General features: G+C 49.6%; 1 protein-coding gene across 4 annotated transcripts in view; it reads left to right on the top strand.

The window, feature by feature from the left end:
• Positions 1–25,035, top strand: part of GTF2I (general transcription factor IIi) — a 1,434,650-nt gene that overhangs the window by 1,285,169 nt on the left and 124,446 nt on the right. For all 4 annotated transcript variants that reach the window (XM_086954596.1, XM_086954597.1, XM_086954594.1 and 1 more), the window contains one exon: positions 17,594–17,653. In XM_086954596.1, coding sequence (XP_086810722.1) covers positions 17,594–17,653 — 60 coding nt within the window. The remainder of the gene's footprint in view (positions 1–17,593; positions 17,654–25,035) is intronic.

The raw sequence follows: 25,035 nt of genomic DNA, 5'->3' as shown, positions 1-25,035 counted from the left end.
AAATAGTTGTTTTAATCGGGCATATCTGATCATGGTTTTTAACTATTAGTAAGGTTTATTCAAGTGATCTAGATGGTAGTGTGTTTGTTAAAGTAACACTGATTTGTCTGACTTGAGTCACTAAGAGTAGTAGTGCAATTCTCAAAAAAGTCTCTGGTATTAGAGATAGTGGTGCCACTCATGTTCTTGATTCAGTCCTTTCTCCACAGTATCCATTCTGATGATCAGAGAGCTTTCTTCTCTTCGTAGGTGCAGTTCTTGATTTCCACCACGTTTGTGTGATTTCAGTTTTTTCAGGCCTACAAAAGAGAAACTCAATTGATGAGCGTGGTTTTTTAAGAAATGATTGACCAAAGGTTGTTGTGTGTGTGTGTTTTATATGTTGTATATGTTGTATATTTTATATACTATTGGTTTTGGGTGTCTCGCCTTTACCATTCTTCCATTGCTTTATCTTTCCCTCCTTTTGGAATTCTTTCTTGAATTTTCTAAAAATGATCAAACACGCCAGTCTCACTTGATTAATGTGTGACTTGTTAAAATTGTTTTTCTATACCTCACTTTCTAAGTTAAAAATCTGCACTTTGCCCTTGAGTTCTTTAGTATAATTAACACCATTACTAAAAGAGAACATCCCCATCTCGGTTGACTTCACTTCTCATGCACTTTTCTTGCATTTTTTCGGATTTTTCCCACACTTCACTCCTCTTGGTTGGGTCCACCATCTCCTGTTATTATTTTACTTAAACACATCATTTCTATCTTTACAGCCTTGAGAAAGCCCTCGCGCTATACCACACAGAGGTCGAAACACGTGTCGGCTGTCAATGTTCAATTTTGCATCAATAAAATTCTATTTTTCCAAAAAATTGGACCGATCCTCTTTCTTGAGTGAAAACGTGCACCAATGATTACTGGATTCAACCTTAAATAGCATTTTATTTGGAAAACATACTCTCTCTATCTAAAAACTTTCTATTTGTGGTTGTGTGGTCGAGCAGTAAGTCAGTATCAGAGGAGTTAGCCTCCGGTTTGCAAAGGCACTGAAGGCTTGGGGACAAAGGTCTTCTGGGCGCGACCACCACTTCGAGACATAGGTTGGGAAGTTAGGGGTTGGCAAGGCACCGTCGGTTTGGGCACACAAGGATGTGGGTCATCAGGTGCAGGGTTGCTTTTTAGGGTTGGATCTTCTTTCCAGCTCCTGGTTGCGGTTGGAAGGACCTTCTAGATTTAGGCTGCAGGCCCCGGCTCGAGGCAGGTCAGGGGTTGCCGGATCTCGGGCAGGATCGCCAGGGGGACCTCCTCGTGGTGTTAACCCACTCGAGCTCGGGCTGTAAATGGCGGGTGCAGAGTGCAGCGGATTTGCGGTGTCTGGCTGAGCCAGAGGTTGCAGATGAACAAATCCGGTGTTCACTGGAGACAGAGTCTTTCTAGTTGAAGGCAGGCAGGTCCTCTGGGGTTTTCGAAATTGCTGGCTGCAGGACACACCGGGATTTGCAGGAGCAGTTTCGAGGTGGAGAAAGGTCGGTAGGACTGGGGAAAAGTCCTTGGGTGTCTTCCTCTTGTTAGCTGCTGCACTGCTGTTCGGTCCGTCTTCTTCTTGTAGTTTATTCTTCTCTGAGGAAGCAAAGTTCTGGGTGCCCCCTAAATACTAGATTTAGGGGTGTTACAAGTAGGTAAAGGGCAGGGACCAATGGGTCCCTTCCCTGGAGTGGGTGCACCCCCTATTATGCCACCCTCCAGTGGGAGGGGTGCATGAACCTGTCCCTGGTTGGCTGAGTCCCCTTATCTTCAAGATGGCGTGGACTGAGAGTTGTGGACAGAGGTGTGTGCCATGTCGACTCTTCACTTTGTTCTGCACAAAAAACATGCAGTCTGCAAAAGCAGTGTGTGTGTAGAGGTACAGTGCCTATAAGGGTGGCACAATAGTGCTGCCGCCCTTAGAGGTTATCCCTGGTCACAGGGCACTGGGTACCTGTGGTACCATTTACCAGGGGCTGACTAGTGGCCAGAGATGCCAATTGGATTCGTTTTGGGGAAAGAACACAGACCCTGGGAACCTGATTGGCCGGGACCCAGGGCACATCAAGTGAAAGTGCATCAGTAGTCTGGCAAAAAGTGGGGAGGTTACTGCACCAGAAACCCTACAAGGCCCCCCTAGGGGTGCCCGCTCCCAGTATGAAAACCCCTGCCCTAGCATGAACTCTGAACATCAGGGAGGACAAACTCAGCTGACAACGCCTCAACAATCATGAATGGTAGGTGCATCTAGATGGTATGCAAACTCTTCTCTTCAAATGGGGACAACCTCAGCTTGATCTCTTGACTTGCAGAGAATGTACAATGTCCGCACATTTTGAAGTAGGGAGCTTCTAAGGCGTTTCGCTCTCTGAGATGTGTTCAGCCTAAAGTGGAACTTGGGAATTCTGCACGGCTTTCGGCCAATATCACTCCAGCCCGGAGTTCGGTTATGTGTATTTATATAGCGCACAACTCGGGCAGGTGGGTATGCTGGCGCAGAGCAAGGAGCTGTATGGGCCAAGCCAAGTTTGGGCTAGGTGAAGAGCCAGGACTTCTGTTGAGTGCTGAATTCAGGAGGAAGATGCTCTGATGTGCTGGGACAGGTCATTCCAGGCTTTAGGAGCTAGGTAGGAGTAGGCATGACCTCCGGATCTGGTTCTACATATGCAGGGGGTGTGTGTGAGTAAGAATTTGTCTAAACAGAATTGTCTGGTTGGTTAGTGGAAGTTTATGTGGTGGTTGAGGTACAGTGGTGTACTATGTGTGTTTGAGGAGTTTGAAGAGTGCTCATTTGTGGACTGGGAATCAGTGGAGTTGTTGAGTGATGAGTGTGGGGTGGAGGTGGAGCGTGAATCTGGCAGCAGATATATGTTCCGGAGACTTCTGCTCAGTTGAGCATTGATTTCAGCATAGAGTGCGTTGCTGGTGATGAGGGTTTAGGGGATTGTTCTGCAACTGTTGGTGGGCAACCAGTCGAAGGTCTTCTTGAGCATCGTCATTGTGTGGAAGCAGGAGACGGTGAATGCATTCACTTGCTAGTCATGGTGAGTTGGTTGATTACTATTCTCTTATTTTTTTTTTACTCTTTTTATTTAACATTTATATCATTATGCTCAATACATGACAGCGTATATATTTGTTCCTTAAGTTCCATAACATATAGAGCACTAAAAGAACAGCATCTTAGGAACTGCATGACAGTTTACATTTGAATGTCTTATTTCCAAATTGTAGTAAAGTCTTGCCTTGGTCAACATACATATTTACATTCCACACTGGGGCCTCAAGTTCCCCTGTAGGATTTTCACGGGCTCCACACTTTTTCCCACTTCTGTGGGCATCCTCTCCCATTATAAATTACTTGCTCCACATTCTGACAACAGTCTAGGTCAATCGTCCACTCTTGTGTCGGGGTGGGGGGGAATGGGGGGTCTGATCTCCTCCCTGACCTGGCTACATTTCTACCTGAAAGAGACTACTAGCCGCAGATTCCTTAACGTAGAATTATCCCCATTTGTGAGACTGGATCGGGAAAATTTTCTTTGCCACGGCATCTCTGCGTGCCAGGGGGTTTGGGGGGCGGTACCACGTGACTCCACCCTGACGTCGTCCGCGGGAGTGTCGTCAGCAAGGTAACATAAGCCCCACCCCGGCGCGCTGACGTCCGTTTTTCTGTTTTCCGCGTGCAACGCGGATCCGGATCGTGGCCTGGCCTGTTTTCAGGCCGTCTTATTCACTTTGCATTGAGGAACAGTGTGCGATTGCCTTCGGACTTCAAGACGTGTACCTCTTGTGCACGTCGGATGTCGGCGACGGACCCTCAACCAATTTGTATGTGGTATTTTGGCGAGCACCATGACATGACGGACTGCGGCGCCTGTCAGCACCTCAAACCGAAGACACGTCAGGAGCGCCGGATAAAATTGCTGTCTGCCAGCTTGTCCAGGTCCATGTCTCCCAGCGTCCGCCCCTACCTCGGAAGCCAGGAGCTGCCGATTCCGACTGCGACATCGCCCTTCGCCATGGCTCAAAGGGCGTCGCTCACTGACTGGTAGATCTTGCAGCTTGTCTCCGAGGTTCTGTCCTCGTTCTGCAGAGGGCACTGGTTCCCCTCGGGACATGCGCCCTCGCCTGTCGCCACCCTACCTGTCGTTTCCTGGTGTCTGGACGACTAGCGCCCAAATGACAGCCTACGCTGCAGCTCTGCAGGCTTCTATGGCCCCTCCTCCACCTCCTGAGATGTCCGCGGATCCCTTGCCTCGCGCTGGGCCTTCCACGGAGTCGCCGGCGGTTTCGGCCCGGCACCGAAGGATTCGGCTTCAGGTTGTAGGAGGGTGGTGTCATCGAGGTGTAGTCCTTCGGGGCTCCCCTCTTCGACACATGGCGTACCTCCCTCGCCTCAATTCCCAACCGGGCTCTGCATCACAAGAGGTCTCCGGGACTCAGGGCTTGTCCCTGAGTTCCCCTCGGCCCTCTGAGCGGGCGGCTGCCTCGCCAGGGGCCGAGCCAGCACCGTTTCGGCACCGAAGGCTTTCCTCCCTGGCGGTGCCGCGGGTGGAGGCCGGTGCTTGGGGTGCTTTCCCGAGTTCCTCTCAGCCCTCTACGCGGGCGTCTGCCCCGTGTGAGGTCAAACCAGCACCTTTTTGGGGCATTTACTTAGCCAAACCGGCTCCAACCCCACCCCATTTTCCTAGGAAGCACGTGGTGGTCAACTCGGCACCGCCAATGTCCACTCCGGTGCTGATAGACATCGAACCATCGCCTGTGGTGGGCTCCAGGATGCTGTGCCGGCGTCGGGTCCTTGATTCGCCTCCAAACTTTCCTTCCTCCCCGGAGGTTTGTCATCTCCTGGTCTCTTCCTCTCCGGAGACAGGACGCCGCATCATTGCTTTTTCACCAGCGTCTTCCAGGGAGGGCTCCTTGCTGTCACCACAGCCTCAATCTTCGGACCCTCCACCGGCTACTCCGCCTTGCCTGGGGGTCCCTCAGGTTCCTCACTTGTCCGTGGATCCCTACCATTCAGGGGCTGGCAGCTTCCCCCTCTAGCTGGACTTGGGGACGGATGGCTCAGTTTGCAGCCATCGCCCACGGAGGAATTGCTTTCTACCCGCGGCGCCCTACGGAGGCCCGTGTTACCTTTGTTCGGGCTATTTCCACGACCGCTGGCATTTTACGAATGGGTGACCCGGTTCCTCATTCCTTACGGATAATCTCTTCAAAGCTCTCCACCAGGGCTCTGGTGGACGGGAGCGTCCCTCCACAACTCTCTTCTGGGGACGTCCTGCCACGAGTGATCCGGTGCCTCAGCCTCTCCTGCATTGTCACCTTCCTGCTCCGCACTGCCCAATCTGCCTTTCCTTCCACCCTTCTACTCAGGGCTTTCTTCTGCGGACTGCTTTTCCGTCCTTGCCTGTGGTGTTGTTTCCTCTGTCTGGGGAGGCCCGGTGGTTGGATTCATGGGGGGCGTAACATCTTTGCTGCTTTGCGGGCGCTGAACACCCTTTGTGTGTTGGCCAGGGCTACCTCCAGCCTGTGGGATTCTGTGGAGTCCCTTCTTTCTCATGTTTCCCATGAGAGTGCCCGTGCTGATCTACGACACCATGTGTTGGATGGTCGAGAGTTGGCCGCGTTTATTCTCCGTGCGGCCTTGGACGTTGCTGATGCTCTCGGCCGTGCTATGGCCAGTTCTGTGGCTCTCCGTCGCCATGCTTGGTTGCGGGATGCTGTTTTTCCTGAGAATATTAGGGAGCGTCTGGTTGACCTGCCCATTGGTGCACTCATGCGGACACCGCCAGGCAGCGTCTCCTTGCGGGGCTCTGTCCTCCTCCCCCTCTGTAGGCTGGCTTGTTGATCCTCCGGGGCTTGATGGGAGGCATTATCCCACCTGCTTCCTGGAATCTAGTGTTTTGGGTGGTTTGTTCTGTGTGGTTTGACATGCCTTTGGGGTCCCTTGGTTGGCCCCTCTCTCCTGTTGGCTGCTGGTTCAGCCCTTTTGGCAAGTGCGTATTTTGTGGCTGATTGCTAAGCCGTCTGTGGTTCCTACTGAAGGTCTTAAGTTCTTGTTCTCTGATGCAGGATTTTTTCCATAAGAGTGGTTCCTATGTTTTCTTTGGGGTGTGTCATATCCTAAGTGGGGTACATGTAGCTATTGTATAGCTCTGTCCTATGCTGGGAGGGTGTGGACTCCCTTTTGCGGGTTCCTCGCCTTTCCTGGCATTGCTGTATACCGCTGGTGCACTTTCTTTGATCTTTGTCTGGCGTAGCTTGCGCTGCTCTAGGTTCTGTCATTCTCTGTATCCGCTGCATCGCTGGACGAGCTTTGGCATGTCTTATGAGGCGTTGTGCTGTGGTGTTTCCGCCCTTTTTTTGTCTGGCGTTTCGGCCTGGTCCTCTGTCTGGTTCTCCAGGGGGGGGTAGGATTTCCTGGTATTTTCCTGTGTTCTGGTTGATGGCTTAGTCTGTCCTACGTATTTCTCCTCTTCTCTTCTGGCTGGTCCCAAAGCTGGTCCCACTTCTTTTCATGGGTCGGTTTATGTCCGGAACGGTCTCCTTTTAGGAGGAGTTCTGGATTTTTCCTGGCCTTTGCCTTCATCTTGCACTCAGCTTGGTCTGGGCGCTCCGCACCATGGTACTTGCCAGCTGCTGGCTGTGCACTCCTGCTCTTTCTGGTCCACGGCCGGGGGCCTTGGCCTTGGCGCTCCTGCCACTTGTTCTCCTGGAGCCTTGCAAGACTACGTCTTTCTTCTCATGCCTGCCTTTCTTGACTGTGGAGCCGTTCCTGCTTTGTCCGCTAACTCGAGGCTGTGGCCGGTTAAGCTGTCCCCTTCACTGTGTGTGTTTTCCTGTGGAGGGCTTTGCCTCAGTTTCTACCTCTTCTCCTTGGAGGTTTAGGGTGATTCTTTGCTTCCTCTGTACTCCTCTGCCTTTGTCCCTTCGGGGTTTTCTGGCGGACGTCCCTGGTACCTTGGCTGAGCTTGGGTATCCTGGCCTCCCATGGCCTCGTCCTTGCTTCCTTCTGCTTGGTGGGTGGCTGGGCAGCCCTTCTCGTCCCCTGTACACATCCCCTGCTGGGGCCCTGTGTTTCTTCCTACTGGGAGGCTCTCTCACAGGCCCTCCTCCCTTCTGGGTATGGCTAGTGGATCTATTCTACGTTAAGGAATCTACTGCTAGTAGTCTCTATCAGATGTGCGAATTACTTACCTTCGGTAACGATTTATCTGGTAGAGGTGATTCAAGCTGCAGATTCCTTCACGACCCGCCCTTCCTCCCCTTCTGCGAGGACCTTCAGCTTGGTCTTCTGCACTCGCCTGCCGCTAGGTGCGAGTGCCACTTCCTCCCTAGTGTGATGCTTTGTTCTGTTTGTTTGATCCACTTGAGGAAAATGGAATTTTAATGGTCTATGTGTCCCCTACGTGTACCCCAACGTGTAGTATATGTGCATGACATCCATGCATTTTCCCTCCATGGCCGAAAATGAAGACGCATTTGCATTTGCGTCCAACATTAACATGTCAGTTATTCAGTCCTCCATGAAAGCAACGTTAATTTGGCTCTTAGGCCTATGTTGCCAACGTCTTTACATGGTGCACGTTTAAAGATGCACCCGTTTTGTGGCCCAGTCGAGCCAGGCCCTGAATTCAGGCTCCGAGCCTCTTCTGACTCTGAAAGCTGCAGTTTAGGTATGCATCCCCGACCTCTCCCCCACTTCTTTCCAGCCGAGAGGTGCCCGGCCTAGCCCGCCTGCCTGCCAAGACAGTATTTTGCCTACAAGTTATCTGTTCAGCTCCGCGGATCCACATTCCTAGCTAACGAACAGGATAAACATATCCTGCCTGCAGAAGATAGAGCCCAGTCTTTCTGTCTCCATGCAAGTGATTTACTGAACCAGCTTCCATAGAAGATCCATCGCCCCACGCAATACATAAAGAAATATATGCATACACCAGCCTTTAGTGATGAGCAGCCTTTGCCCTGGCGGCCTTTAAGTCAAGCAACATGTACTCCAAACATAAGATACCAGATAATGCCAAAAGTACAGGTCGCTCTGACATCCTAGACTCTCCTACTAGTGCTAGAAGTCAGCGCCCCCCAGCTCTCCTCAGTTACACGTCAATGTCACGTCATGACCAGTTTTGCGCGCACAAGTAGGCTAAAGGTTCCAGCTGCCCATGCAGGCCCCCTCTATGCACCCACCCACCTATGACACACCTCTGACACACCTCTGACACATCTAGTGAACACCTCTTTTCACGCCTCTGTTACGCCCATGTGCTCTTATCTCTCTCTTGCTCCGCCTGGAGCGATCCGCCTTTTCTTTGATTGAACTCAATGTAAGGTTTGACTATATATATTGTACTCTGTGAATAAAACATTAGATATCCCTTCCTGAACCTTGATGGTGATGGAACCTGATTCTCACCTGGCTCGAGCCATTGAAATAAAGCCCTTTTGAACTCGGACACCACGGACTCTGCCTCTCATTTTTATGAGCTATCCATATTGATATTTAATGTATAGAAAAATGTTCTGGTAAATATTATTTACGACACACTCCTTCCTTTCTGGTGATTGGTTGGTGGGTTCATGGGTACTTCTGCGTCCCTGCACCCTGGTCTTCCAGTGTGGGGCCTACTCATGCTCTTCTACCTTTTTATTGCTTGAACTTTCTGACTCCTCTGCAGTCCTCTGTGTTGGGAGTCCTTGCTGTGCCTCGGCCCTAAGCTCTTTACAGGGGCTGCGCCTCTCCTTGCTGGTGTTGTCTTGGGGTAATTTGTCGTTAATCTTCGGTTCTGACCTTATTGTCCTTCACTGTGTTTGCAGGCCTCTTCGTCTAATGTGACATTTTTCACATGCTTCTCTGCCCTCATGGAGGATGTCGTATTTGCTTGCAGGGTTGCTTCTCAGTAACTGCGCTCTACTCTTCCCTTCTATGACTTTCGGTACCACAGTGCCTGGCACTCTCCCGAATGGTGCAGTTCCCCACCATTCGCTTCTTTCCTTTCAGTTTATCTGATTTTTTCGCACACTGTTCCCATATTCTCCCAGTTTTTGTTTGTGATGGCTCTGCATTGTGGCGCTGAAATGTTCTCAGAAGAAAACTGACGTCAGCACGCCGGGGTGGGGCTTATGTGACCTTGTTGATGTCACGGCTGTGGACGACGTCAGGGCTGAGTCCGCCCCCCGTCGCGCTGAGATGCTGTGGCAAAGAAAATTTTCCGGATCCAGTCTCACGCCTGGAGATAATTCTATGTTAAGGAATCTGCGGCGAGAATCGTCTCTTGTCAGATCGTTACCGAAGGTAACACCTTGACTGCTGCCCAGATTTATCACCAGTGCTGACCCCTAATGTTAATGGGTGTGGTCATGACGGAATGGTTCCGTCATGAGCACAGCTCAACCGATGCTCATGACGGAACCATTCCGTCATGAGCATCGAAGGGGGTAAGTAACTAGTACTTTAGCTTCCCCCAGAGCTAGAGCGACCCAGATCTGAAGATACCTTGGCCGAGGGTTGTCTCCTGAGCTATTTAATAGTATTTCTCTTGGGTTCACTCGAACTGTGCGAGATATGACTTGGGTCATTATAGTTGTGATTTGGTGCCAGAAGGTCTGGGTGATCGGGCGGTCCCATAATATATGGTAGAACGTGGCTTCAGACCACAGTTTCGTAAGCAGAATGGGGTGGATGAATTTCCTATTCTGAAGAGAAGGGTCCGGGAGTAATAGGAGCGTTGGAGGATCCTTAATTGAATCAGCCGAAACCGTTGATTACTATTCTCAGGTTTCCAGGAGGGGTGTGGGTCCATGTCGTCAAGCCACCTGGTGGAGACTCAGAGTGCAGGACCTTGGATACCAGCTTGTTGCAGTCATTGGATAGGGACGGGATGGGAGAGGGTTTTGAAGGCTGATTAAAGAGCCTCTTTTATGAGGGCTGCGTTGTCACCTTTGTCCATCATCCAAATGATGTCCATGGCGGCGATGAGGGCTGTCTTTGTAATGTGGTTTGGCCTGAATCCAGATTGAGTGGTGTCCTGGAGGTGGTGGTCAGTGAGGCGGGTGGCTAGGAATTTGTTGATCATCTTGTCCATGACTTTTACCAGTAGAGTAGAAGGGAGATAGGCCGGGAGTTGGCCAGGACCTTTAGGTTTGCTGAGGGTTTCATGAGTAGAGGGAATATTGTGCCTTGTTTCAAGGTATCCAGGTAGGTGACACTGATGATTGAGTGATTCATGATCAGGGAGAGGGCTGTCCTGAATTGTGCGGTCCTTTAATGAAGATGTGGTGTCTCAGGGTGCTCTGGAGTGTATGGACGAAATGGTTATTGCGGCTTCTTGGGTTTTTGTGGGTGCTGGATCTGCCTTCCTTGTTTAAATCTCTCATTGTGTTTTTTTTTTACCTGTTTGAAGAAACGAGTCATTGATAGGGGTCCACAATCACCCCTTCACTGGAAACCAAATAAGCCATTGTAGTACCTGACTCTCAGGTTAGCGAAGCAGAGCAGTCCAAGGTGTACTCAAAGAAAGTATTGTGGGCTAGTAATCACCATTAGCTGGCACGCAGTAATAACCTCCAATATATGATTGACCAATTTGTGCGTTTTCTAAAGAAAAAGGAAAAATCCATTATACATATACTGCTTAATACTACGCAGTAATTTACAAATGTACACAAGGCTGGTGTAAATATCTTTAGCAACATTTCATTTAAACCCGAACGGTTTATGGCCCCAAAACCACTGTACCCCACCTCTCCATGTACCAAACTGCACATATAGGAGGGTGTCACTTTATATTAGGTCAGAGTATGAGTGTCTGTTTATGTGTACCCAGAAATTCTGAGCATGTGCGTAGGGCTATATCCTTCACACTATGCGAAATAGACACCATTATTTAGGTGTCATCTGCATAGGACAGAACCTCCAGCCCATGAGATCTCGCAACCTTTGCAAGAGGAGCGACATAGATATTAACAAGCATTTATAATGCAACGGTTTCGCCTTTGGAAAAGTTTGAGCTATTGGCCTTATGAATGACAAACTTTTTATTTATGTGTTAGTTTTGAAAACAGATAAATAAATGGCATTGTCATTTACAATGGCAATAGCTTAATCTCTCGCAAATGTGATTTGTATTGCAACTATTTCACTTATCATTTTGCACTACAATGAAAACTGGCTTGTGCATTTACTCCTGCAGAAGAGTATCAAGAGGAGAGGCCCTGTTGCAGACCCGTGGAGTTTCAAGTATCTGTTGTGCATCACCTCATAACAAACAGCATAATTGTAAACGGGACTGAGAAAACTTTTTTTTTTTTAAAGAGGAGTGCCCCTCTAAAAGAAAGGCCCCGGTCTCTACTGCTTTCTTTTACAAGGACGCACTTGGTTGTTGTGAGGCGCAGATTGAAAAGAGAAATTGCGTTGTCAGTCCTCGCCCTGGGCCCGTCAGCAGGGCCACATTGGTGCTGCCATACCCAACCTAGCGCTGCCAACTGCATGCCCAATGAACTCAGTGCAGCAACGTGTGCCCACCCTCATGCTAAAGCAAGCCACCCTGTCCTGAAGGCAGCAGCCCTGGTTCCGCCGCGGTGTCGCCGCCCTGGTCTCCCTGGTCCAGCGGGTGTCTTCCTGCTGCGCCCGCTCTCTTATCGACCAGTCAGTCACTTTCCCTCATCCGAAGCCCTGCTCCGTGCTGCACGTGTTCCTACCCCGCTGCAGGTGCCCCTCACCCGGGGCAGCTGCCCTTCACTCCTTCTGCGGGTGCCCCATTTCTGTCTCCTCGTGCAGCTGCCCTTCACAGCCCCCCCTTGCAGGAGCCCCTTTCCCTGCTGCAGGTGCCAGTGTCTATCTCCCTTGTGCAACTGAACACCCCCACCCTGCTCCCCACGGTGGTACACCCCTCGCCCTGGCGAAGGAGCCTCGCTGCCTGACGCATGTGTCCTGCGCCCCTCTTCCGGGTGCACCAGCCCCACTCCCAGGTGCCTCGCCCTCATCCTGCTTCCCCTCTGAAAACCCACTGCAACACCTTTGGAGTGCCTCCTTGATGCAGCAACGTGTGCTCCTTTGCCTTACTGCATATCTTGAGGTCATTCTACGCCACGCAGAACTGCTTTGCGTGGCCTCGTGGACATGTTTGAGCGGCTTGCGCCGCTGGAGCCTTGAAAAAGTAACGCTGAGGTGTCTTAAGCCTCTCATGAAAAAGCCCCTATATTTGGGAGACTCCCATAAACACCGGAGGAATTGAAAAGGAAATGTTAATTTATCAGAGAAAAAGTTGGCCAGCGTAAATCCTGCAGCTGACTGCGGGTCTCGTTGCTCCGCGGCACATGCATTATAGCGCTGTGAGGGGCGTGCACGGCGCCAGCAGAGGAAGCCAGAGCGGCATTGTTTGGAAACGGCGGCCGCTTCAATCGGGGAGGAGAGGGAGGAGGCGGCGGACTTCCCCGGCAGCTCTATATTTTTCAACGGCCTGATTTCCCCGAAATGATGCTGCCTCGAAGGCTTCCAATAGGGTGCGCACGAGCCTCTGATTGGCCAGGCTCAGCACGCGCCGGCCTGGGAATTCCGCGCACTCACAGGTGGGCACGCGGGCTGGGACAGCATTGCAGACTTTGCAGAGCGAACGCGCGCGACACTGCTCTTAGAGAGGATCAGCTGTGCACACCGCCGGGATTGCAAGCCTCAGATCTACAGGTGGGCAGCGCAGACCAGCCGGGTGGCACTTGTGCATGCAGGACCGTGTGCATGGGGGCTCCCATACCCAGCGCGTCAGACCAGCCGGGTGGCACTTGTGCATGCATGACTGCATGGGGGCACCCACACCAAGCGCGTCAGACCAGCCGGGTGGCACTTGTGCATGCATGACCGTGTGCATGGGGGCACCACATCCAGGTCTAGCGCGTGGAGACAGAATGGGCAGTCTGTCTGCATGTGGAAGTAAGCGCACAGACACTGTGTCAGAGTGCACACAGCTGTTGAAATTTGCAAAGAAGTCGGGGAGAGTGCACCTAAGCGGAGAATTTTGCACTTAGGAGCTGACGCGTGGATGCGGGAAACCGTGTGGGCAGAAATGAATGGGCATTGGAAAGAAAAATTGTGCAAACTTCTGGAAGCTTATTTACAAGTCCCTTGCTTTGCGCCACCTGTGTGTGACTTTTAACATGGGGGAAAAGTGACGCACAGGCAGCGCATGGGGGGCTTGTAAATAAGCTCCATGGTGTACACATGCATTCACTTGTGCAATCTTCTAAACTGCATTTATGGAACGGGCAGGAAAGGTGATAAGTAGCAGACAGTTCGTCGCACATGGTACGGTAAGCTGCCCACTGTAGCCCACTTGGAAAGGGGAGTGGGCGTGTCAGATTCGGTTCACTGTAGAGAGCTCTGGGAATATACGGGGGATCAAGTGTGGGACCTTCCATTTTTTGACATGCACAAATACACATGAAATACTCCTTCCTTGCAGTTAACCTCTGTGCACTTCCTGGAATAGCAGAGAGACACCGTTGCACGCAAGCGTTCGCATACGTATGGGCAGTAACAACATTTGGTTAGAGTTATTTTAAGTTTGCCTTAGAAGTGAACTGCTCTACTTCCAGCCCCGGGTGTGCACGTGACCCTTTCTTGAATTTTCCATAACATGCCAGACAGACTACGTCCTCCCACTGCGGTCGGCCTGTTATTGTTATGTCATTGCATAGTTTACTGATAAGTAAGGGTTGCTTGGTAGTTTTTATTATTTCACAGTAGTGTGTGCCAATTCTGTTTTACTATTATTAATCGGTGACGTGTTTTTAGTTTTAGCTTCTGGAAATAAATGTTTTTCTGTTTTTAGTGCTTAACAAAAATATCGTACTCCTTTGTTGTAGACTATATGTTTCAAAGTAGCTCTTTGTCATAAAACTACTGTGCCCCCGAATTTTTAAAGCCGCACCTCCCTACTCATATCCGGGGTATAGACCACAGGTGGGCTGGTCGGTGGGGGCATCCTGCCGAGTTATTGTTGCAGCATTTATGTAAGACCAGGAAGTTCAAGAAAAAAAATATACAGAACGCGTGTGAGTGCAGACGACTTGGAAACACGCTGCAGCTCTGCGAATTCCTTTCAGAGCGACGGCGTATCTTTTCTCCTCAGACGTTTTACGCCCAAGCACGGCTCTGATAATGTATCTATTTCGGCCGGCTCGGGAGGCGGGGATCTGCTGTGGGAGGGGAGGGGGAGGCGGGGATCTGCTGTGGGAGGGAAGGGGGAGAGCGGAGGCCGTGTTACAACGGCATCGGGACCGGCTGCGGCTCGGGAGGCGGGGATCTGCTGTGGGAGGGGAGAGGGAGGCGGTGATCTGCTGTGGGAGGGGAGAGGGAGGCGGGAATCTGCTGTGGGAGGGGAGAGGGAGGCGGGGAGAGCGGGGATCAGCTGCGGCTCGGGAGGCGGGGATCTGCTGTGGGAGGGGAGGGAATGCTGCAAAGACAATGGGACACAAGGGTTGTTTTGCTTCTGTGGGAGGGGAAGGGGACACGGACGGCCGGCGGGAAACGTGCACAGGACAGCGGGGAGGGGGGAGGGGGGACGGCGGGAGGAGGGACACAGAGTAAGGCAGGACAGCAGCAAGCACGGCCCGGCCGGACCAGATTCGGGGGCGTTCCCGGCTTTTGGCTGACGTATCATGACGTAGCCAAAAGCCAAAGATTCTCGGGAACGCCCCCGAGTCTGGTCCGGCCATGACGGACGCCTCTCTGTTCCAATGGCTAGCCTCCATTTATGGAGCTAGCCAATGGGACAGGGGGGCGTATTCCAGAGTCACTACTGCAATCAAGAGATTTCTCTGGAGGCGGAGCTTTCAGCTCCGTCCCCCAGCGAAACCTAAAAAGGGTTGGGCACAGAGAGGAGCCCTAAGGAACACCGCATTGCAAAGGTTTGGTGGCTGAAAAGAACTGACCAAGCTTCACCATCTGAGCCCACTCACTAAGAAAGGAAGCCAGAAGCCCCAAAGCTGGGCCCCGATACCTATCTCTCTGAGGCGATCAATCAGCTAACGAGGAGACAGAGTATCAAAGGCTGTAGTGAGGTCAAGTAGAACAAGCAGGGTAGTGTGCCCTGAGTCCATTTGCGTCCAGATGTTATCGAAAACAACAGTCAGTGCTGTTTCCGTACTATGGTGGCTTCTGAACCCATGTTGAGAGCCATCGAGTAGGTGGTGATCTCTTAGATAGGTGCTAAGATGAGAGTTTAGGTAGGATTCCAGAATCTTAGCTGGAACCGGAAGTAAGGAGATTGGCCGGAAGTTCTTCAATTCACCTGGATCCAAACAGGGCATCTTCAAAAGCGGCTTCACTACCGTCGTTTTCCACAGGGTAGGATATTGCCAATCTGAGATAGCGAGATTAAGGACATCAGTCAGATGGGGAATGATGATGTCACTGCTAGTTTTTAACACTTTGAGAGGACGTGGATCGAGAGGGGAACTCGATTTCCCCCGTTCTAACAACTGATCAGTCACCTCAGCGGACTACAGAAAAAGTGAGAAGGCTGGGAGATCCCTCCATGAATGAGGCCTCGTTGGGGAAGAGAGTGTGTTGATCAGGCAACCCCACGATGGCATTGGAGGCTGCAAGTGAGGAGTAAATATCTGAGATCTTTGTAAGGAAAAAGTCAGATATTTTACCACCGCTTATGGGAAAATTCTGAGGGGTCAATGACCTGGGGAGAGATAAGAGAATTTATTACCTTAAATAGATCCTTAGAGGATTTCATAGATTCAGTAGTATAAAGTATAATCTCTTTTCCTCCATAATGACTGATTTGTATTCATTTAGACACTGTTTATGCAGTTCCCTATTCAGCGGATCAAAATAAACACTCCAGAGCCTCTCCTGTTGGCGATAACTCTGTCTCAACTTTCTAAGCCAGGAAACCAGGGAGCAGAGTGTTTTTTCCTTGCTGAGTAGTGCTTGCTAAAGGGAGCAAGTGTGTCCATTGCAGCTGACAGTTGTTGTGATAGGTCCGCAACTGCCAAATTAGCATCATGAAGATTAGCAAGCTCTAAATTATTGAGAAGAGCGGAAAGCGACTCCTTACTTATGAGGCTGAAATTCCTCCTTTCTTCCGACGGCTTATTGCCTGAGAGCCGTCACTGATGCCATGAAGTGTAGATCAAAAGGAATGGCAAAGTGGTCAGACCAAACTAGGGGGATGGGTTCCCCCACCCTTAAACGAGGGTCATCGGTGATAAAGTATTTCAGCCTTTCAAGAACATGAATTACTATCGGCATTATCAACACTTTTAAATAAAGTACAGTATTTCAGCCTTTCAAGAACATGAATTACTATCGGCATTATCAACACTTTTAAATAAAGTATAGTGAATAACCTTGTTCAATAAATCATTGTGTAAAACTTTATGAATAATACTTTTAAATAAAGCTTTGCTCAAGCCATTGTGAAAACACCATTGAATAAATCATTGTTGAAACATTAACTATGCGTCAGAGCTTTTTAGGTCGAGCCTGGGCAGCGTATATGCTGCTCTGACAGACATGCTGTATTGGGGTAGGGACTTGAACTCCGCCACTCTACGCCCATATTTTTCATTGGCTTGTGTCATTGTCCACTGTAAACTGTGGCTGTTCATTGGTCAAAAGGCTTAGTAGTCCCTCCTTAGTACCGCCTTGTCTCATTCTGTAACCTCCCATGGAGACACCCCCTGTTGCGTATGAGGTTGCTCCTTAGGCTTTAATTACTGCCTACGAGCTCTATTTTCTCAAATTGCTTGGTCCTGTCTGCTGTTTCAGGCAGGACACGCTCTCTCCTAACATCTCACATTTCCGCGAGATTAAGCCATTGGGATTGTAAATGTACAATGCCAGTAGCTCAAACTCTCATAAATGAGACCTATTGCATTGTAAATGCTTGTTTACACAACCTACAGCTGTAGACTCATCCCCTAGAGGGCTCCACACTCCCAGCTGTAGCGCTAAAGCTCCAGTTGGGAGTATTGAAAACTGAAAGGGAATTGCAAGGTAGTTATCCTGTCTGAGACCCTGAAAACTAAGGGTCATCTGTTAAACATACTTTCCAGTTCGTTGAGGGGGGAGCTGCTGCATGCCTACAGCTCTCCAGCGTACGATTGTTGTGCATCTGCCAAGCAGCTACAATGTCGTCTTTTTGCATTTTTTTTTGTATTTTTTTTTATACAAATATTGTTACGGCTGACACATCATTTGTATTTGTTTTTTCTTTGCATTTATTTTATGGCAGGCACAAAGGCATAGAAGTCAAGTGGCACAGCTCGCATATGGTTTAACATTGTAAAGCCACAGAAAATGAGGATAAAAAGATTAAAAAAATATCAGATCACATTTCAGAATCCATGTACCGGAAGTACTCTTTCGGTTTACATTTGGAACACGGCAGTATAGCCTAGAATTGGTGATAGTAGTATCTGAATTTGAGAACATGTATGAATATGTAGCTGTAAAATGTGTACTCCTTAATTGCTTACAATCTGAATTAGATGACAAAATAGTTGTTATGGTTCTATAAGGAACGACATGTTTTACCTTTTAAAAAATATATTTCAGGAAGTGAAGAAGAGACTGCAGGAGAGACAGAACTTCCAACAGAAACATTGTTACCAGAAAGTAAGTAATCGATTCTGTCCGTACTTGCTCACCCTTCCCCAGGCTTCAGTACATGTAATGGAGCTATTTGAAGTCCCTATACGGTGCCTGTGCCTGGTGGGGTGTTCTGCATTTGTAAACATCACTGAGCAGTTGAACATGCTAGCTTGTGACTGGTGTTTGTAGAACCGCTCACTCCCTTGTCCCCAAAAAATGATGCACAAGTGGTCGGATTGAGGCCCTTAGCCAGTCATTCTGATGCCTGAAGTTGATGTATTTTTGATTGTTTGAAATAGCTGTAAAGTGGTGGCGAGCACATTTCTGTTCATCAGTTCTCCGTGCAATAAAGAGTTTTCACAAGATTTGCTTATCTGTCTGTATAGTGGCATGCTGGAGGTTCTGTTCGTTATGTTACTTTAACGATAACATTCACATGTGTATCACACAATCATTATATGACTAAAATGTGTTTTAAGAGGTGAAATCAGAAAATATCCAAAGTGCAGAGATGTGTTCTTGAACGTATTTTAGGTGGAACCAAGAGCCTTGGGTTCAGATTCCAGCGTTCCCTTATTGACCAAATTATGTGATCTTGGCAAACTACATTTTGTGCAATATGCCTCGCTTCCCATAGTAACTATAATTGCTTCTTAGTGCAACATGAGCACACATGATTGAGGATTGTGCCCTAGAGTTAGACAGGCATACACACATACAGTTTACACACTCAATGTGCTGTTTAGAGCAAGTACACTAACAAACATTCATTCACACATTTATTACTACTTTGTGGAAGTCAAGCCTCCATAGTATCAGAATATGGTGCAACTAGTATGACAAAATACTACTTACTGTTTTTTCAGAAAGTGTGTTCCGATGACTTTGCGGAGGAAAACATCCCTGCTAACACTAATAGTCACAAGACCTAACCAGTGAAATTTTACCTCAGTGCACAGATTTGATCCCTTGTATTCTAGTTCCTTTTAAATACCTTTGTTGTTGTATTATTGTTTTGCTTGAAAAACCAGTGTGCCATAAACTAGATATAAACATGAGTGTACGTAAATGTATACATCGCAGGTGGTTGCTGGTGCTCAAAGGCTTGGACTGGGTAAGAGTGGTCTGCTCAATTCAGACACTCTGTTCATCACCACCCCCTTTTGTAAATCGATTTTGGCCACTATAGGTGTGGCAGGGTATACTCAGACATGAGTCCCTTTCTCACTGCTCCATCAGGATTCAAGCAAGCCGGGCCGAAGAGGCTGAAATGCCAGAAACCGGTCCCCGGTAGCTTGTCTCCTTTCTGGTAAAGAATTGGCTTGGTAGTTTAGTCTGCCCTGTTCCCATGATGCACTGGGCCAGGGACAGACTGATTTGCATATAGCCATGTTCTGAGCTGGGATGGGGCAGTGAGATAAATAACGGTGATGGATCAAGCCCTGATCTTTGGACTGGGTAAGAGTGGTCTGCTCAATTCAGACACTCTGTTCATCACCACCCCCTTTTGTAAATCGATTTTGGCCACTATAGGTGTGGCAGGGTATACTCAGACATGAGTCCCTTTCTCACTGCTCCATCAGGATTCAAGCAAGCCGGGCCGAAGAGGCTGAAATGCCAGAAACCGGTCCCCGGTAGCTTGTCTCCTTTCTGGTAAAGAATTGGCTTGGTAGTTTAGTCTGCCCTGTTCCCATGATGCACTGGGCCAGGGACAGACTGATTTGCATATAGCCATGTTCTGAGCTGGGATGGGGCAGTGAGATAAATAACGGTGATGGATCAAGCCCTGATCTTTGGACTGGGTAAGAGTGGTCTGCTCAATTCAGACACTCTGTTCATCACCACCCCCTTTTGTAAATCAAAGGCTTGCTTTGAGCACACCTCGGCCTTCCGGGCAGGCGGCCGCCTGTCCGAAGCCAGGGTTGGCATCGTTCCGGTGCCGTAAACTCGCTTCCCCGGCTCTGCCGCCGCTTTTTTCTTCGGTGTCGGAGCCTGTTGTAGTTGAGGCTGAGTCAGCGCCGGTGCGGCGCTAGAGGCTTACCTCCCCGGCTCCCGCGCCATCTCCTTCTTTGGGAGGGGAGCTTATCGTGGATTCGGCGCCGGACGGGGCCGACTCGACGCCAGATCGAGTCAACGCCGGACAAGGCTCAATCGTCTCTGACTAAAGCCGTTTTGGCGCTGCATCGACGCCAGGTTGTTGACTCTTCTCCGGAAGCGTCTTGAGAGAGTTTGGCATTGCCCTTACGCCCGGCGATGCTGGATGTATTCTTGCCTGTGCCCCCCTTAGGATATGTATAAGCTGGCCATACGTTGGTCCTCATTTGTTCTAATTTGCCTGATATCACAGTATCTGCGCCGATACCTGTGATCTGGTCGGATCACTTTTTGATCCCCTTTCAATTGAGGGGGCTTAGTCCTAAGAAAGCTGCCTCCTGCTCCAAAGAATTCAGAAGGAATTGGAATAACATCACTTTAGACTAAATAACCTAACTCACTCAGAATTCGAAACCCATCCCCTCCACTGATCTTGAGGGCAGCATTTTGCACCTGAACAAGTGGGTCGGCGGGGCACTGGAAGCCCATGCGCCATTGAAAGTAGTAAAATCACCTAGGTCCTCTCCTTATGTGCCATGGTTCTCTGAGGAGCTTAGACAAAAAAAGGCGGAATGCAAAAGGCTAGAACGTAGTTGGAGGCTGACGTATTCTGCTGAAAGTAAGATAGGCTATCGAACAGCCCTTAAAGAATACCGTAGATTACTTATAAAATGTAAAAGAGAGTTTCTAACGGAAAGAATAGACAATGCTAGAAACGCTTCAACTGAGATTTTTTAAATTGTCAAGTCCTTTACTGACCCTTTAGCTTTTACCCACAATCATTCCCCCTCACAGAGCCTTTGTAACAAACTCTGAGCTTTTTGAGGAAAAGATTTCCGCGATATATGCATCGTTCCCGGAGCCAGGAGATGAATCCCAAATCTCTATTGATTCTGGCCCAGGAGAGCCTCCTAGCTCAGTCTTTTCTGAGTTTGCTGAGGTGTCAGAGGAAGCCTCCCTCTGCAACGGTCTCGCCTTTATAAAAGTTAGAGCTATTGGCATTGTAAATGACAAACCTTTTATTGATGGGTTAGTTTTAAAAACAGCTAAATAAATGGCATTGTCATTTACAATGCCAATAGCTTTAGCTCTCGCAAATGCAAGACCTATTGCATTTGCACACACACACACAGAGCCACACACACACAGGTCGTTGCTTGCCAGCATCCTTCACCGCACCTTAATATTCAAAGAGGAGCTAAGCGGGGCTGCTCTCTCTTGAATTAACCTGAGTATTACGTCTGGCAGATATTAAGAGCGATTTGCTTCCAAAACAGAGCTGTCAAGACACTGGATAATAATAATAATAATAATCCACATTTGTAAAGCGCACAATCATCCGTAAGGGTCTCTAGGCGCTGGGGGCCGTTGGGAAGATTAAGCAAGCTATTGCCCAGAGTCACATGGTGCTGGGCTAATCTGCCGCCGGCCCCGGGGATCGAACCGTGATCCCCAGATTCCAAAGTCAGTCACCCTAGCCGCGGCGCCACACCGCTCTTGAGTCGCTGGAGGACACTGCAGGGGAAGGAGGGGTGCAGCTGGAATGTGGGTGCGGGTCACACGCTGCACGAAGCACTGGTGCGGGTGAAATTTAGGTGGCAACAGGAGAAATAAACACACCCGAGCTCAAAACGGGCTCCAAAGCAGACGTGGATGGGCCTACGATGTTTTCCAAATCTTTAAATAGAAAGTCAACTGTGCGCCAAAAACACAAGCTGCGGGACTTGGAACATGAGAGCTTTAGACAACACATCAGAGGAAGGGCGGAGACGGCGAAAGTGAGAACCAGCAGCTATTACGACTCCCGAAGCAACCACCAGCAAAAACAAGCCATCCCGCGAGTGGTCGGAGGAGGGGCCATCGTACGCTGTGCGAGGAGCTCCTACCCCACGGGGAAAAACATAGCATGACAGTCTTCAGGCAGGTACAGGCTAACTTAAACAAGCCCATCCCGCGAATGGTGGGAGGAGCGCGCGTAGAGAGCGCGAGCGCTTGCTCCTGTTAACTCACTGGCTTCGCCTGACATGATTCACTGCTACAGGAGGCAACAAAGCGTAACAAGCAATGCCAGGCATGGCTATGGCACGAGGGGGACAGGCTCCCGATCGAACTCGCGACTGGACCGCAATCATCCCACCCGCCCGCCCCAGCTCCATGAAAAAATGCCGGCCACAAACATCCTGGGAAAAAAAAAAGGAAACACCCACTATGGCCCACCTCTGCATGACGAAACAAAGGGGGCGGGGTTTAAAAAAAACACAAACGCCCACGAATCTGCTCCGAGAATGATTGACATTATTCTCTTCCAATGGCTAGCCTCCATTTATGAAGCTAGCCAATGGAAGAGAGAGGCGGGTTCAACCCCAGTAACTGAAAAACAAAATTTCTCGAGCTGCGCGACACTGCTGCGCAGTGCACGCCAGTCGAGACCTAAAAAGGTAAAACAGGCTCCCGAGTGACCCGTGGCCAGCCAAACACTATAAATCTTTAGCAGGGTTACTAACCCTCACTTGAATCCCATTTGGAACTCATCACTAAAGCTGGGAGTATACCCGATGGCTTGGAAACATGCCTTTCTCCAGGCAATTTTAAAAAAGGTAAATGCGGATCCGGAAGTGCCGGGCAACTATAGACTCAACTCCCTTCTGCCCGCCCCAGCAAAGATCTTGGAGAAGCTAGCTTAACAACTGGCTGGCTTCATTGAGGCGAATGATTTCCTTCATGAGTCACAATCCGGCTTTAGGGCCGGCTATAGCACAGAGTCGGCATTAATTGAAATGGCCGACTCAATACGATGGGCGGTAGATGGGGGTTCAAAGGCGGTGTTAGTACAGTTAGACTTGTCTGCAGCATTTGACACAGTCTCACACACTATCCTTCTGAAACAACTTAAGGCCATAGGAATCCAGGGCACGGTACTGACTTGGATTACGTCCTACCTCTCAGACCGTAAACAGCAGGTCCGGACTTATCCTTTTACATCGTCGGTTAAACCTCTCAAATTGGGCATGCCACAGGGTTCTGCCTTGAGCCCGCTTCTTTTTAATGTCTACCTAACCCCGCTTGCAGAGATGATCTCTAAAACCGGGATCAAAATAGTTTCTTATGCTGACGATACCCAGCTGTTATTCACTTTCAAAGAGGTATCTGTCGCTACTTTTGATCCCCTTAAAACGTGTCTTAAGAATATTACGGCCTGGATGGACCGCAATTTCTTGAAACTTAATGCTGATAAGACGGAGATCTTATTCTTTAATCAACCCTCGCCTCTAACCCCTTATCTTTGGTGGCCTGAGGATTTAAGTACACACCCTGTTCCCAAAGAATCGGTTAGGAATTTGGGCGTCAGATAGGACACGCAGTTATCCCTAGGAGTGCAAGTGCAAACAGTGGCAGCTGTCTGCTTTGGGAAAATCAAACCATCAGAAAATGTATTAACTATCTGCACAACTTTGCGCCCAAAGGGTAGTCCATGCCTTAATAACCTCCCTTTTGGAACACGCGAATGGCTTATACCATGGCCTATCCCAGGGGTTGATACGCAGACTACATACAGTACAATATGCTGCTGCCCGTTTAGTCTGTGGTGTTCCTCTCAGACAACATATCTCCCCCTTTTTGCGCCACCTTCTTTGGCTCCCCATCGCTAAGCGAATCAAATTCAAGGTCTTGACGCTGGCATTTCGGGCGGGCAAAGGGTTAGGTTCTGTCTATCTCAGAAGGAGACTTCGACTTTATGCCCAGACCAGAACGTTACGGTCTAAAACCAAGGCCTGCTGGTTACACCCAGATTCAAAAAAGCCAGATCTGGTGGAAAATCATTCGAGGTGGGGGCCACTAAATGTTGGAACAAACTTCCCATGCTCCTACGACTCATCCAGGCAGAACCTCTGTTTCGTAAAACCCTTAAAACCTGGTTATTTAGCCACCAGGACTAGTCTAGCCAGGCTGGCCTGCCCTCCTCTGCGATAGCGCCGGGACACCCGGTTGGGGTAGCTGTGCGCTTAATAAGTGCCTGTTTATTATTATTATGTGTACCCGGCAGGATCCTCGCCTCCTCAGGAGCCCCTGGACCTGGCAGGCTCCTCGCCTCCTCAAGAGCACCATCAGGACCCCCATTTGTCAATGGGGCTCCCTTCAGTTGAGCATTGGTCGAACCCTCAGTGTCTTGGGAGGGTTAGCTTACAGCCCTCACCTACAGATGAGCTGCTATCCCCTCCACGGAGGGCTACCGAGGCTGGTGCGGCTTTTTTGAGAGTAGTTTCCTTGGCCACTCTGATTTTGAACATGCAACCCCTTTCAGCACCCTTGTCTGTGGACCGTCTACATGATGTCCTTCACCGTGGGTCAGGAAATGTGGAGCCGCTTCTGCCATTTGAAGCTTCTCTTTATGATGCCCTTTTGGGTACCTGGGTTCGGCCAGCTTCCGGTGATCCGGTGGCTCGTTCTGTCTTGCACCGCCACCGTCCTGCTCCACATGATCCAGTTTGCTTATTTGTGCATCCTGATGTGCAGGGGTGTGTTTTGCAAACTGCCTTGCCTTCCTTGCCCTGGCTAATGCTTACTCCCTCCCGGGAGTACAGATGGCTTGAGTCATGGAGTCTGAACATCTTTGCTTCCACTAGTGCTGCCCTACGGTCACTAAATACAGTGTGTGTCCTGGTTTGGGCTACCTCTGCCCTGTGGGACTCTGCAGAGTCTCTGCTCTCTGCCACCACTGGAGGTGCTCATGTTGACCTCCTTCATCTTCTCACCGATGACCGTGACCTTGCTGAGTTTACGATCCCCTCCACCTTGATACTGCTGAATCCTTAGACCGGGCTATGGCTGGTTCAATTGCCTTGCGGCGCCATGCTTGGTTGCGGGATAGCTTCTTCCGAAAGAATATTCGGGACTGACTTGTTGATTTACCCTTTGGTGGGGTTTTGTTGTTTGATGCTCACGCTGAATCAGATGTTCAGTGCCTCCTTGCGGGCTTTCGCCCTCCCCCTTAGGCCTGTATTCCTCAGGCGTTTGTTCTGGGATGGTACCTTTTCATTTAGCATCCTTTTGATGCGTTATGTGTTTTAGGCTGGCAGTAAGCCTCAGGTCTTCTTTTCGCATGCTCGGGGGTAGTTACCCTTTCATTTAGCATCCTTTGGATGCATTATGTGTTTTGAGCCGACGGTTAGCCTACTGTGGCAGTGTTCCACAGATTGTTGTGTCTGGTCCTCTGACTATGGTTTGCCCTAAGAGGTGTTCCCTGTTGTTGGGGTGTGCATACTCTGTGTGGGGTACTTGTATGCTATTATATAGCTCTGCTTTATGTCAGC

The sequence above is a fragment of the Lissotriton vulgaris genome, chromosome 2_1 (assembly GCF_964263255.1).
Source record: "Lissotriton vulgaris chromosome 2_1, aLisVul1.2, whole genome shotgun sequence".
Lineage (NCBI taxonomy): Eukaryota > Metazoa > Chordata > Amphibia > Caudata > Salamandridae > Lissotriton > Lissotriton vulgaris.
The sequence above is the reverse complement of the archived record's forward strand: the minus strand, read 5'-3'. Positions and strand labels throughout refer to the sequence as shown.